The following is a 12093-nucleotide window of genomic DNA, read 5'->3' as shown; positions in this document are numbered from 1 at the left end:
GAAGCTCGCATTGTATGAGTGTTGGTTTTAAATGCATTGTGAACGGGTCAGTTGGCCAGAGCGATTTTGCGCGCGCGCATCGTTAGAAGCTAGATCATGAATCGAATTTATTTTTGTTTTTCACCGAGCTTTGTGAGATCTTTCTTTTTTTTTTTTTTTTTTTTTTTCGTTCTTGTTCTTTTCTCGTTTACTTCAAACCGAGCAATGAATATACATTTCATTCACCGCCGATCCTCTTTCAATCTCTTAAACCCTTCAACGCTTAAAGAATACATTTAATTACATAAAATAAAATTAAATATTAAACTAAGCATATATAAAATTAAACCAAGCATATATATGTATATTATACATGTACGTATACACTAATTGAAAATATATATGTTCATATATATATGCTTATATGTATATGCATGTATACATTAATTAAAGAATCGAACAACAAAAACAACTCTTGCCAATTTTAATTTTTTTCCCAGAAGGATAGAATGATAATTTGCCATTTGATTGATTTTCATTATTTACAACAAATTAAAATTTTCTTCTTCTAAAAGTGTTATTTCTAATTATATTATCGTAAAAAACTAATATCTGATCAAATCACGAAATGTAGTAATAGATATCGACCATACGATTGAACAAGAATTGTTTTTTCACGAAACCTTCAATTAAGTTTCTTCTTGCTCGAATATATATCGATTATTTTAAAAGAATACTAAGAAGAAATTATATATTTTAAGCGTCAATATTATATGCAAGTAATCGATGATATAATTTTTTTTGCTTCTTATTTTTTTTTTTTGTCGCGAACACGTGGTCATGAGGATTGCGATTGTGGCAGAGTGATCGGGGTGATCACCATGGCGCGAGTATTTATTACTCGTAGCCAGGTGGTATAGTCACGACCGAGATTAACGTCACAAAGAACAGTACACCAATAATAATAATCATCGTCCTAGAAATCTCCTTACTTTTCTGTTCGATTAGCCATTCCAGAACTCTCTCCTCGTTCTTAAGATTACCTACAAAAGGCACACACGCATATCAGGATCAGCTCAGTTGCATGGTGCACCGAGATTTTTTTCATTTGTTCGGTTTTGCAGGGATTTTTGTTTAAATTTCGAGGGGGGTCGCCAGGTTATTGGTACCTTGTGGGATAGATAGCCGGTTGTTCTTCCTTTTTTTTTTTGATTTTTTTTTTTTTTAATCTTGCATTTCTTTCGTTTTCATTTCAATAAGATTTGTTTGTTGCATGTTTAAGATATTTATTTTATATAAAAATCGCTTGAGTACCAAAAAAAAATAACTTCTTACTACTTTATTAAATAACGGCAATATATACTGAAATATATTTATGATTTATAAAGTAATTTAAAATATTTAATTAATTTAAAGAATGAAAAGATTACTATAATTGTTACTTATTTTACGGTACTCAAATGATCATTACTTTTCAAACAAAAACAATATTTACTGTGCGATGAATCTTCTTGAAATCGATCTCTATTAATCGATCGATTTATCGAGTATCTGGTTTCTCAATCTTAATTACGAATAAAATCTGAAACTGATTTTATATCGTGAACTATTTACAATAAAATATTTCGAGCTTCAATGAAAGAAGAACAATGCAGAGCAAAAAGGGATGTCTACGAGGAATATAAAGCAGAAATCTCTACGCGTCTTTGTTTCAATAATATTAATAAATAAAATAAAAAAAAAATATCATACCAGAAAAAAATATTTAAAGAAAAAAAAGAAGAAAAAAATAAAAACAAAATCTAACTAAAAGAAACAAAGACGATCGAACGAAGGGAGCGCGAGTCTTGATTATAATCGAACAAACCAAGGATTGAACAATCGAGACTTACCGTCGTACATGATGGGCACGCCAGTTTCGTAATAAACGAGCGCCGGAAATGCGAAAACGCCGATTTCAGCGGCTAATTTCGCGTCGTTTGACTTAACGAATTGGATACCGTGTTTGTCGGTATCATCGTCGATGGTCTCTAGGTCTTCGAGGATTTCCGGGCACGTTTCGCATTTATCATCGTCTGTTCAAAAGAAATATCTTATTTTCTAAAAGAAGTTTTCTTCTTTAGAATTAATGGTCTCTTAAGATATTGAACTAAATAGTAGAACTCTATTTATAACGTGAGCTTATAATTATAATATTATTAAAAATTTCATTTATGCGATATAGATAATACAATCTCGATATATCTTGACTTGTATTTTTTTTTATTAATAATATAACATTTCTTTTTTGTATTAAATTTATGTCAAATTGTATCATAAAATTAAAATTATCTATATGCAATAATTACATATATTTTTATATTTAATCGTGTATTTCATTTATGATTATGATAAATTATTATAAATTTATTTATAAAGTAAATTTTTTACTTAATTATTTAAAATCTATTTCTATTATAAGCATATATAGGGTGTTAATATATCTCGTGCGATATCTTTGGAGAGTCAATTTTAAAAGTCAAAACAAATACAAAAATTGACATACAAAAATCAAATGTTAAATTGTAAGCAATTGAATTAGTAGACGACGAAACAAATATGATCATTTTGTTTTAGTTTTTTCCTATTTCACTCAATATGAATTAAAATTAATTATATTATAATAAATAAATCTAAACGGATCTTTTTGTTTTATACATTTGTGTTTGTTTTGCCTTCTAAAATTGATTCTCTAAAAATGAATATATTAATACTCTATATAAGTACGTGTATATACTGTGTCGTCTTCTTAATTTTTCGACATTCGTTGTTTAGAACCAGTTAAAATATACAGTATAATTGTAATTTATATTAAATAATAATAACAAAATAATTCTTTAAGATCATTCTAATGGTAAGTTTTAGATTTATAAGTGAAATTTTAAAAAATTTTATTCAATGCAATATAGCTATTATTTATATAAATATATGTTATCTTAATAAAAGATAAATGTATTTATATAATAATATTAGAATTAAATGATGATGATATATTTTAAAAATTATAAATTTTTTGGAATAAATAGAGTTCCATTATATTTATATATTTTATTCAATTAAATATTGAGATTTGATGAGAGATTATAAGATATAGAATACACTTACAAAAGAATACAGCAAGATGCTCGACGTCATTGATCAATATCTGCAGCGTCTTCCGGTCAACGTTTTCGATTACATCCGGGGTTTGAGTTCGAAGATCCAGTATCCAATCCAAAATCGCTTCTTCGTGCATCATATCACCGTTGTAAACCTGACGGAATTTGTGTCTGTAAAACGCCAATGCTGGTAGACCAGGAAGATCGTACTCCTTCTCGATTCCTTCGTCCGAAATTTTTACAAAATCGATGTCTTTCTCTTCGCACTCGTCATCGATATTTTCGAGCTCTTGTAGGATTTTTTGGCTCTTCTTATCGCCTTCTTTATCTAGAATAGAAAATCATGATACAAACGATTTTTCATTTAATAACTTTTTTATTGTAGAATGTTAAAAAAAATTGAATTATTATTGATTAATTATTTTAATTATTTTATTTTAATTATTATTGATTAATTTCCAATAATTATGTTGTTTGCATTAAAGATAATGTAATGTTGAGAATACTAACAGAAGAAGATAACGATATAATCGTTCTCCTCAAGAATGTTCTCTAGCATCTTGGCATTCACTTCTTCGATCTTTCCAGGGATCTCAAGAGTATCTTCATCGGTGATCCACGAAAGAACCTCGTCTTCATCTTCGATATCTCCCTTGAAGATCAAAGGTTCTTTGTTCCTGAAGAAAGCCAACGTAGGGAAGGTCTTGATTCCTTGCTTCTTCGCGAAACCCATGTCCTCTGTGGTGACGAAGATGATGCCAGTTTCGTCCAGCTCGTCGTCGATATTCTCCAGCTCTTTGAGAATTTTATCACACTCGTCACCGTCCTCACAATCTCCGCCTGATAAATCGTATTTACAAAACTTATCAAACAAAATTATTACACTATTCATCCAAACAAATATCCAAACATTATCGCTCGAACGCTTACAAAATAAATTATTATTACGATACTTAAAAAAAAAAAAAAATATTAAAGTATAAAAAGATAGAGAATCGAAACACTTACTGAAGAATGCGACGACGTATTCATGTTCTTCGATCAGATCGACCAGTATCTCGTCCGTGACTTCCTCGATGGTGGCAGTGTTCTTTTGCTCGATCAGCCATTCGAGAACCTCGTCCTCGTTCAACAGATCGCCCTCGTAGATGGCTGGGATCTTGTTCTCGAAGTAAACCAGAGTCGGAAGGTGATCGATACCGTATTCCTTTGCCTCGGCGTCGTTGTCCATACGGATGATCACGATACCTTCCTTCTCCAGCTCGTCGTCAATGTTCTCCAACTCGTTCAGGATGCGTATGTCCTGCTTGTCGTCCTTGTCGTCTACGGAAGGGAATCAATTCGTGTCTCGTTTTCGCTCGCGATCGACCAACAGCACCTACCTAACCGGTAACAGTGGAAGAATGTTAAAAGGAGGTAGAAAGACGAATCGATCGCTTACAAAACAGGACTGCCAAGTACGGCGAAGTCTCAATCAGCTTGTCCATCATCTCGTCCGTCACTTCCGGTATCTCTGTGTGCTTCTTCTGATGCAGTAGCCATCCGAGCAGTTGATCCTCGTTCATCAGATCGCCTGTCGGATAGAGATGAATTTTGTTTTGTAATCGAGAATTTTATACAAGCAAAGTTCTTTTAAAAAAAAATCTTTTATGATTTTTGTGAAGTTCAAGATTTGTAAATTTTTTTTTGACAAAAGATTTGATGATTTTTATTTGAACGTTTCTTTTTTTTCTTCTCTAAATTCTATCAAACTTTGATTCATCTTCAATTTAAAATGATTCAGATATGAAAATACCTTCGTATATGTGTGGTATCTTCTTTTCGAAGAATACCAGCGTCGGTAGAGACTCGATGCCGTATTCCTTGGCTTCGTTGAGGTCGGAAATCTTCACGAACGCTATGTTGTGTTGATCGCAGTCATCATCGATGTTCTCCAATTCACCAAGGATCTTCTGGCTCTTCTTCTGATCCTTATCATCTGTGAAAAAGATAATAAAAATAAATTCGATGCACGAAACGAATGTTTCATATATAATTTTTTCTATACATATTTTTAATATAAACGTAAATAAATGTTAAAAATGAAAAAGAAATTAATCACTGACAAAAGAGGACGGCTACGTGAGGCATCTTGTCGATGACCATATCGAGCATCTCGTCGGTAATATCCTCGATTTGATCGCTCTTCTGTTGCTGTTCCAACCACTTTAAAACTTTTTCCTCATCCTCCAAATTTCCCTCGTATATCGTGGGTATCCCCTTCTCGAAATAGATCATGCTGGGAATTTTCTCGATACCATACTCCTTCGCTTCCTCCGCGTTGTCGATCTTCACGAAGGTCACCCCTATCTGATCGCATTCGTCGTCAATATTCTCCAGTTCATTGAGAATCTTTTGGCATTTCCGGTCGTTGTTGTCGTCTGATAATTTACAATTTTTGTAAAATTACAGATCATATTATAAAGAAAATTGATTTTCAAATTAAAAAGAAAAAAACATCGATTATTAAGTGAAAAAGTGATGCAAGTACAAAAACGATGTTTAAATTATCATAAATATACAATTAAATTATTTATATAATTTTCTCCGTACCGCTATTTCTTTTTTAATAATATCTAATTCTATAATTTAATTTTTGTGAATAAAGGAGCTTACAAAATAGTACGGCAAGGGTTTTCCCATCCTTGATCAGACGATCCAACATTTCGTCGGTAACGTCCTCAATCTCGTCCTTCTCCAATTGCGACAGCAGCCACTCTAAGATCTCATCCTCGTTCTCCACGTCTCCTACGATCGTCCAATTTTATTTCATTTAATCTCTAACCATATAATCCAATTCTCTTTTCTATTATCCATGTCGGTTTCCCCAATTGTTCCACCCACCTACCCACCATCGTAAAGATTCGGGATTTGTTTTTCGAAATACACGATCGCCGGAAGTGAATTGATCCCGAAATCTTTGGCCGCCTTCTCGTCGTCAATTTTCACGAATTGAATCCCGTGCCTGTCGCAATCGTCATCGATCTTTTCCAGCTCGTTCAACACCTGCATCGAATCCTCGTCACCATGGTCGTCTAAAGAGTTTACAGAACAACAACAAAGATAAGATAAGAGTATTAAAGAAAAAGAAATAATCACATAAAAGATGTTGTAGAAAAATACGTACAGAATAAAACGACTAGGTTGTCGATATTTCCGATCAGAGTTTGCAGAGTCTTCGCTGTCACGTCTTCGATCACATCCTCTTCATCTCCTGTGCTCTTGTTCGCTACCAGCCATTCCAGCACGTCTTCCTCTCTGCTAAGCTCGTCTACGCGAATTTTCAATTAATATCACGCAAGAATATTCTTAAATTATTTCTTTTCAATTATATTATATATATATGGAAACACACACTTGTTTAACTTATCTAAATTTTTGTGCCATTTTTTTCAATTCTTCTCAATTATATAGAACCATACTTTTTGAATATTTCCAAACTTTTTAATTTGTTTCATTGTTATATGATTGCTTAAATTTCTTTTAAATTTTGAAAAAAAATTATTCTGTCTATTGTTTATACAAATTTGCTTTAAATACATTAAAGATTCATTATATTTTCTTTTTTGGAATTTTAAAAATATTTTTAAAACACGATTTATTTTACAATCGGCAATGCTTACGCTCATAAATTATAGGAATCTGGTGCCTGTAGTAAACCAGAACCGGAAGAGGACCTAGATTATACTCGTCTGCGAGTTGTTCATCCGCGATCTTCACGAAACCGATCCCCAATTGATCGGCCTCGTCGTCGATGTTCTCCAATTCTTGAAGAGCCTTGAGACACTTTTTGCAGTCAGGCTTGTCTGTCCCATTTGAAATAAAGAACAATGTTATTCAGGTTTCGGGATTCTTTAATTGATTACATATGACAGATAGATTTGGATTTAAAATTAGGTTAAACTGGATTTTCATTTTTTACATCTTCTTTCGATACACGAAAATTTGAAAAATCATTCAAATATTTATACAATATATATATATATATGTGTATATCACGTAATATTTTTATGTAAAAATTATTTTACATAAAATAAATTTGTTTCTTCTTCTTTGGATTAGTATACAAAATTTATCTTAGTCATCATTCGCATTCCTTCTATTCTAAGGGACAAAGGGATGAAAAATAATGCATATTCTAAACATCGTGACTATTTTTAAGTACACACGAAACTTCAAAATTAGTAATTGAATATTTTATTGGTCTTTTTTCTATTTATTTTTTTTATTTGGGAAATAAAATATTGTTTATTATAATTTTTATTATTTACGATTTTCGTGCTTCTTTGTCATCGTTTTCATCCTTTAGATTTTCAGACAATTCTTCTAATACAATGAATAGATATGTAAATTATAATTGCTGAAAGTAATGCAATGTTCTTTAATTTATTATTCGATAATAAGTGTTTGTTAAATACATGTATTAGAGGGATAAATATGTACATAGAAATAACATATAATTAAGCATCAATGATTATCACGTTTAAGAAAATTGAATGAATTTATATATAATATATTTATTACATATATTTTTTTTTATCAAAATTTATATCGAAGTGATAAAAACGATTTCCAAACATTCAAAGATGAGGATTAAAAAAATATTTTATGTAATATTCGAAAACTAATTGGTTTAAAAAAATGATTCAGTTAGAGCAAAAATTATAGTATATTTATTAATTTCTTTTTGCAAAATTTTAATTTCATTTTTACGAAAATTTGTATCTATAAATTTTAAATAATTCTAGAAGCTAAACTGGAATTTTGTTGTTCAATGTTGTCACAAAAAAAAGTCAGTAGATTTCCAATTTTTTTTCTAAACTTTTGCATAACAGTAATTAATAAAAAAATATTAAAATCTTGCTATGCCAAATAATTTTTAAGAAATGCAGTTTCATTTTTAAGAAATCACAAAGATGATTTTATACAAAATACAAAAAGGCATATTTTTTTCTTTAAACGTAATAATCAGTACATCATAATACATGTATACAAGCATTGAAAAACAAAAGCTGTGCAACATACATAGCAGTGATTTCCTTGAAGTGTGTACTTACTAGAACCGACGCCAGCACACCGTTGCGTATCCGGACCTATCCATACCAACACACACAAGAACGTTTCACATATATGTATTATTTACAAGTATGTCGTAAGTGTTCGAATCGCAAAGTGGAAAGAATTTCCAAACTTGAACCGTGAAACAATAAACTCGTCTTTCATTTATAATCCATCATCTAAATTCCTTCCTATAACATCGATCTACTTTGCGATGCATTAATAGTATCACAACGGACAATGATGAATTTTTTACAGACGAATGGGAGAAAGACGAATACTGACAAAAGGATAGAATAAAAGGAGAACGTTCATGGCGCTCTTTTAAACGAAGAAAAATTTTAATAAATCTTCAAATAAATATTTCAAATATATAAAGAAAAAAATTCTTGTAATATTTCAAAGAAGATAAAAGATAGAAGAGACGAACGAAATATTAATTAACGAATCTTTAAAATATTTCAAAGACATGGAATTTTTATAGGAGACAGATATCTCAAAGAAGTAAAAGAAAAAAAAAAAGGAAAAGAAAATATTTAATACATTTGTAATAATAATTCTACAGATAAAATATTGAAAGAGATGAAATTAAAAGAAGAAAATTGTTCTTCGCGTTCAAAGTTAAAGAGAGCGTTAAGGCGGGACAGGAAAAAGGATATACGAATGATCTGCAACATCGTGAGATGGTAAAAGACGTATCTACAAAGTAACGATATATAACAATATCTCGATACGGTATAATTGCGTGAATATCAGTGAAAATAAAATCAAAGAAATCCGCTTGAGACGTGATGTGTTAATGCGATCGAGCTTCTCAGCTGCTTGGACACTGGTCAAAGCTCTGTTAATCGTATCATACATTTATACATAGTGTCTGCACAGACATATTAGTGAGACAATAAAATAATAATAAGAAAAAATTATGTATTATGTACACGAATTATCTGGATCAATGTACAATATATATGCATTTATGTAATATGTATTCGAAATAATTCGAAGTAAATGAATTATATATGTGTGTATAGTGTGAAATTTAATTTAATTTAATTATATCCGATTTTTTTTTTTTATCGATCGTTCTCGTTGAGGAAATTATTGATGTGTATTCAAATAAAACTTTGGCGGGAGAATTTGATTCTTTTTACCTTCTGGAGGTGATTTTATATAGGTATATATGTTCATTATACTCTTCCTAATGAAAAGGACTTGCTTTTGGGAGAAAGAAAGACAGATATGATATTTTAAGAGAAGATTGTACTTGGATTACGAGGGGAAGAAAACTCACAGAAAAGGACTGCCACGAATTCTGTCTCCTCGACGATCTTCTCCAAGATCTTTGAATTAACTTCCTCGATACGATCGGGTAGATCCATCGCTTCTAGACTTGTCAAAAAATCTAACACGTTTTCTTCATCCATCAAGTCACCTGAAAAAAACGGAACGAATAACGAAGGAAAATTGTGGATTTCTTAAAAATAAATTATCATTAACAATATAAATTTTTATAGTAATAGAAATAATATTTTTTTCTATTTTCAATTATTCAATTATAGATAAAAATTCTAGTTTCTAAAATAAAAATTTCTTTATTGAGATAATAAAATATTTTAGAAGAGAATATAGAATAGTTGCTTTCTGGTTGATCCGAGTTATAACAGGATTTATAAATTTCTAATTTTTCATCTTCTAACAAGTTTAAGAAACATCATTAATTTATTATTAGATCGATTCTATATCTACACACTTCGTTTGCAAGACAAAAGAGTTATTACTTAAAATATCTTGGCATAACTGACTATATATTAATTCTATACTTGTTCTACGCATAAAATAAATCATTTAACAACATATATCTTTAATCATGATTTCTTGTCGCTTCTATTTATCATCTCGAGGTGTCAAAAATAACGCCTGTTGCATTAGCCACAATGGAAATAGATGCAATCGTTACATCATCGAATACAAAATCACTCTAAACGATCTTGGGTAAAAGTTAATTCCATCATGCTTTTTTTTTCTTTTTTTTTTTTTTTTTCTTTATCATCGTTTCATCTCGAACAAAATGTACGAGACATTTCGTGAATCTGTTTAATAAATCTTTGGCAACGTAGTTGCTGGTCACAATGTAACATGATTGATGATCACACTTGTATCTTGGTCCACTTCCGTATTACTTGTCCAATCGTCTCAAATTTCTGAATTTCTTTCTTTGATTTCATTAACAAAATTTCACATTTCGTTTTCATCTTTGACGAACTGTTTTTTGTCAAATAATTTAATTTCTTTACTGATTAAATCGATTAAATATTTTATATAATTTTATAATTAATTATAATTTATGCAATATTTAAATTTTTAAAGTAATGATAATATTATTTAAAAAATAGAAATCTATCAAAGAATAACAACGTAATAGTGATAGATTGTTGTTGAATTTGAATTGTAATATTATTATAAAATAATTAAATGATATTAAAAAAAATTAATTAGAAAATATTAAATTTATTGTTATTGGTACAAATGTCCTTATTAAGATGTTATTTTTATCAAAAATTTTCATTTTAAAAGAAATTATTATTTATTAAAATTTTTAAGAATGATATATATTATGTAATAATCTATATTATATCATACTATTATATATTATTATTATATATATTATGATATATTATGCATTTTTTATATAATATAATAAATTAATTAGTATATAGTTATATGAATATCAGCCAACAAGATTGATTTTGTAAAAATAAATTAAAAAAAAAGAATAACATTTTTTTCAATCGAAATCTCATTCTTTTCAAAATCAAATTTGAAAATTTATCGAGTGAATTATGAATATCTTACTATTTTAATTCTATTATTTTAATTTTTGATTTTCTTGAAAACAAAAACTTCAATAAGAAGATTTCATTCTATGCTTGTTTTTGGATGTAGAATAATAATATCTTCTAGTGATAGTTCACTTAAATACAGTTGGGAATTAGCCATATTTCCTATATTTAACAAATTTTCAAACTCGAAAATCCTGAATGAAGCTTCAAATATTCTTACTTTTCGATGTATTTTATATACATTTATATTATTATGTACATGTAATATATATATAAAAAACACTAAAAAATTTATTACATTTTAACTGTGAAAATAAAACGATGAAATTAAATCTAAAATCGTCATCTTCATTACATTAATCCTTCATTAGTAACAAATTAAACTTTTCAAAGATTTATTAAGATACATTTTATCATATCTAACTTAATCTATTCTAACCTAACCTAAACACAAGATCAGTTTTTTCATGAAATCGACTTAATGCCTCATATCCATTTCTCAATACTTTTCTTCGATCTTCGATATAATCTTGTATTGCTAAATTACGTTATAACAGCATCAATTTCGTTTCAAGCAAATCGATGTATCCCGATCTAAATGTAGAAAGCGAGCATCTCAATGAAACCGTAAGTCTTGCCACGCGACGTTGCAATCGCGTTATTACGTAACACGCGCATTCCTTGCACTCTATTAATTTCTTCTGTTCGGCTGTTTCCGTATCACTGGCCAACCGAAATCGCATATCCTCGCCAATTCAAGAATCGATATCGCCGTGATTATTCGCATCGTCGAAACGAAGGGTGGTTATATCGAACAAAAGTCGAGCACACGTTGTTCTACAGAGTAACCTCACCGAATACCAACGGCTGGGCCCGGTGCCAAATCACGAAGATGGTCTGACCATTGCTACGTGCTACTACTCGAGTTCGCGAAAATTTGAACACCCGTCACTCGATTAACGACGATCGTTTTAATCTGACTTAACTCGATTATTATCTCTATTTCTATTGAATTGAGAATATTTTATTTTCTTCTTGATATG

At 29.9% G+C, this 12093-nt stretch overlaps 1 protein-coding gene across 4 annotated transcripts in view; it reads right to left on the bottom strand.

The window, feature by feature from the left end:
* LOC122717427 overlaps positions 1-12093 on the bottom strand; it is a 41918-nt gene that overhangs the window by 15017 nt on the left and 14808 nt on the right. For 3 of the 4 annotated variants that reach the window (XM_043941470.1, XM_043941472.1, XM_043941468.1), the window contains exons 3-15: positions 9502-9642; positions 8213-8248; positions 6779-6961; positions 6283-6426; positions 6008-6190; positions 5772-5903; positions 5222-5536; positions 4912-5094; positions 4558-4689; positions 4125-4439; positions 3627-3956; positions 3124-3444; positions 1872-2054 (exon numbers count right to left, since the gene is read on the bottom strand). In XM_043941470.1, the coding sequence (XP_043797405.1) occupies positions 1872-2054; positions 3124-3444; positions 3627-3956; positions 4125-4439; positions 4558-4689; positions 4912-5094; positions 5222-5536; positions 5772-5903; positions 6008-6190; positions 6283-6426; positions 6779-6961; positions 8213-8248; positions 9502-9642 (2598 nt within the window). The remainder of the gene's footprint in view (positions 1-1871; positions 2055-3123; positions 3445-3626; positions 3957-4124; positions 4440-4557; positions 4690-4911; positions 5095-5221; positions 5537-5771; positions 5904-6007; positions 6191-6282; positions 6427-6778; positions 6962-8212; positions 8249-9501; positions 9643-12093) is intronic. The other variant, XM_043941469.1, reaches the window with a different exon arrangement.

The sequence above is a fragment of the Apis laboriosa genome, unplaced genomic scaffold (assembly GCF_014066325.1).
Source record: "Apis laboriosa isolate Shangri-la unplaced genomic scaffold, ASM1406632v1 scaffold50_cov145, whole genome shotgun sequence".
NCBI lineage: Eukaryota > Metazoa > Arthropoda > Insecta > Hymenoptera > Apidae > Apis > Apis laboriosa.
The sequence above is the reverse complement of the archived record's forward strand: the minus strand, read 5'-3'. Positions and strand labels throughout refer to the sequence as shown.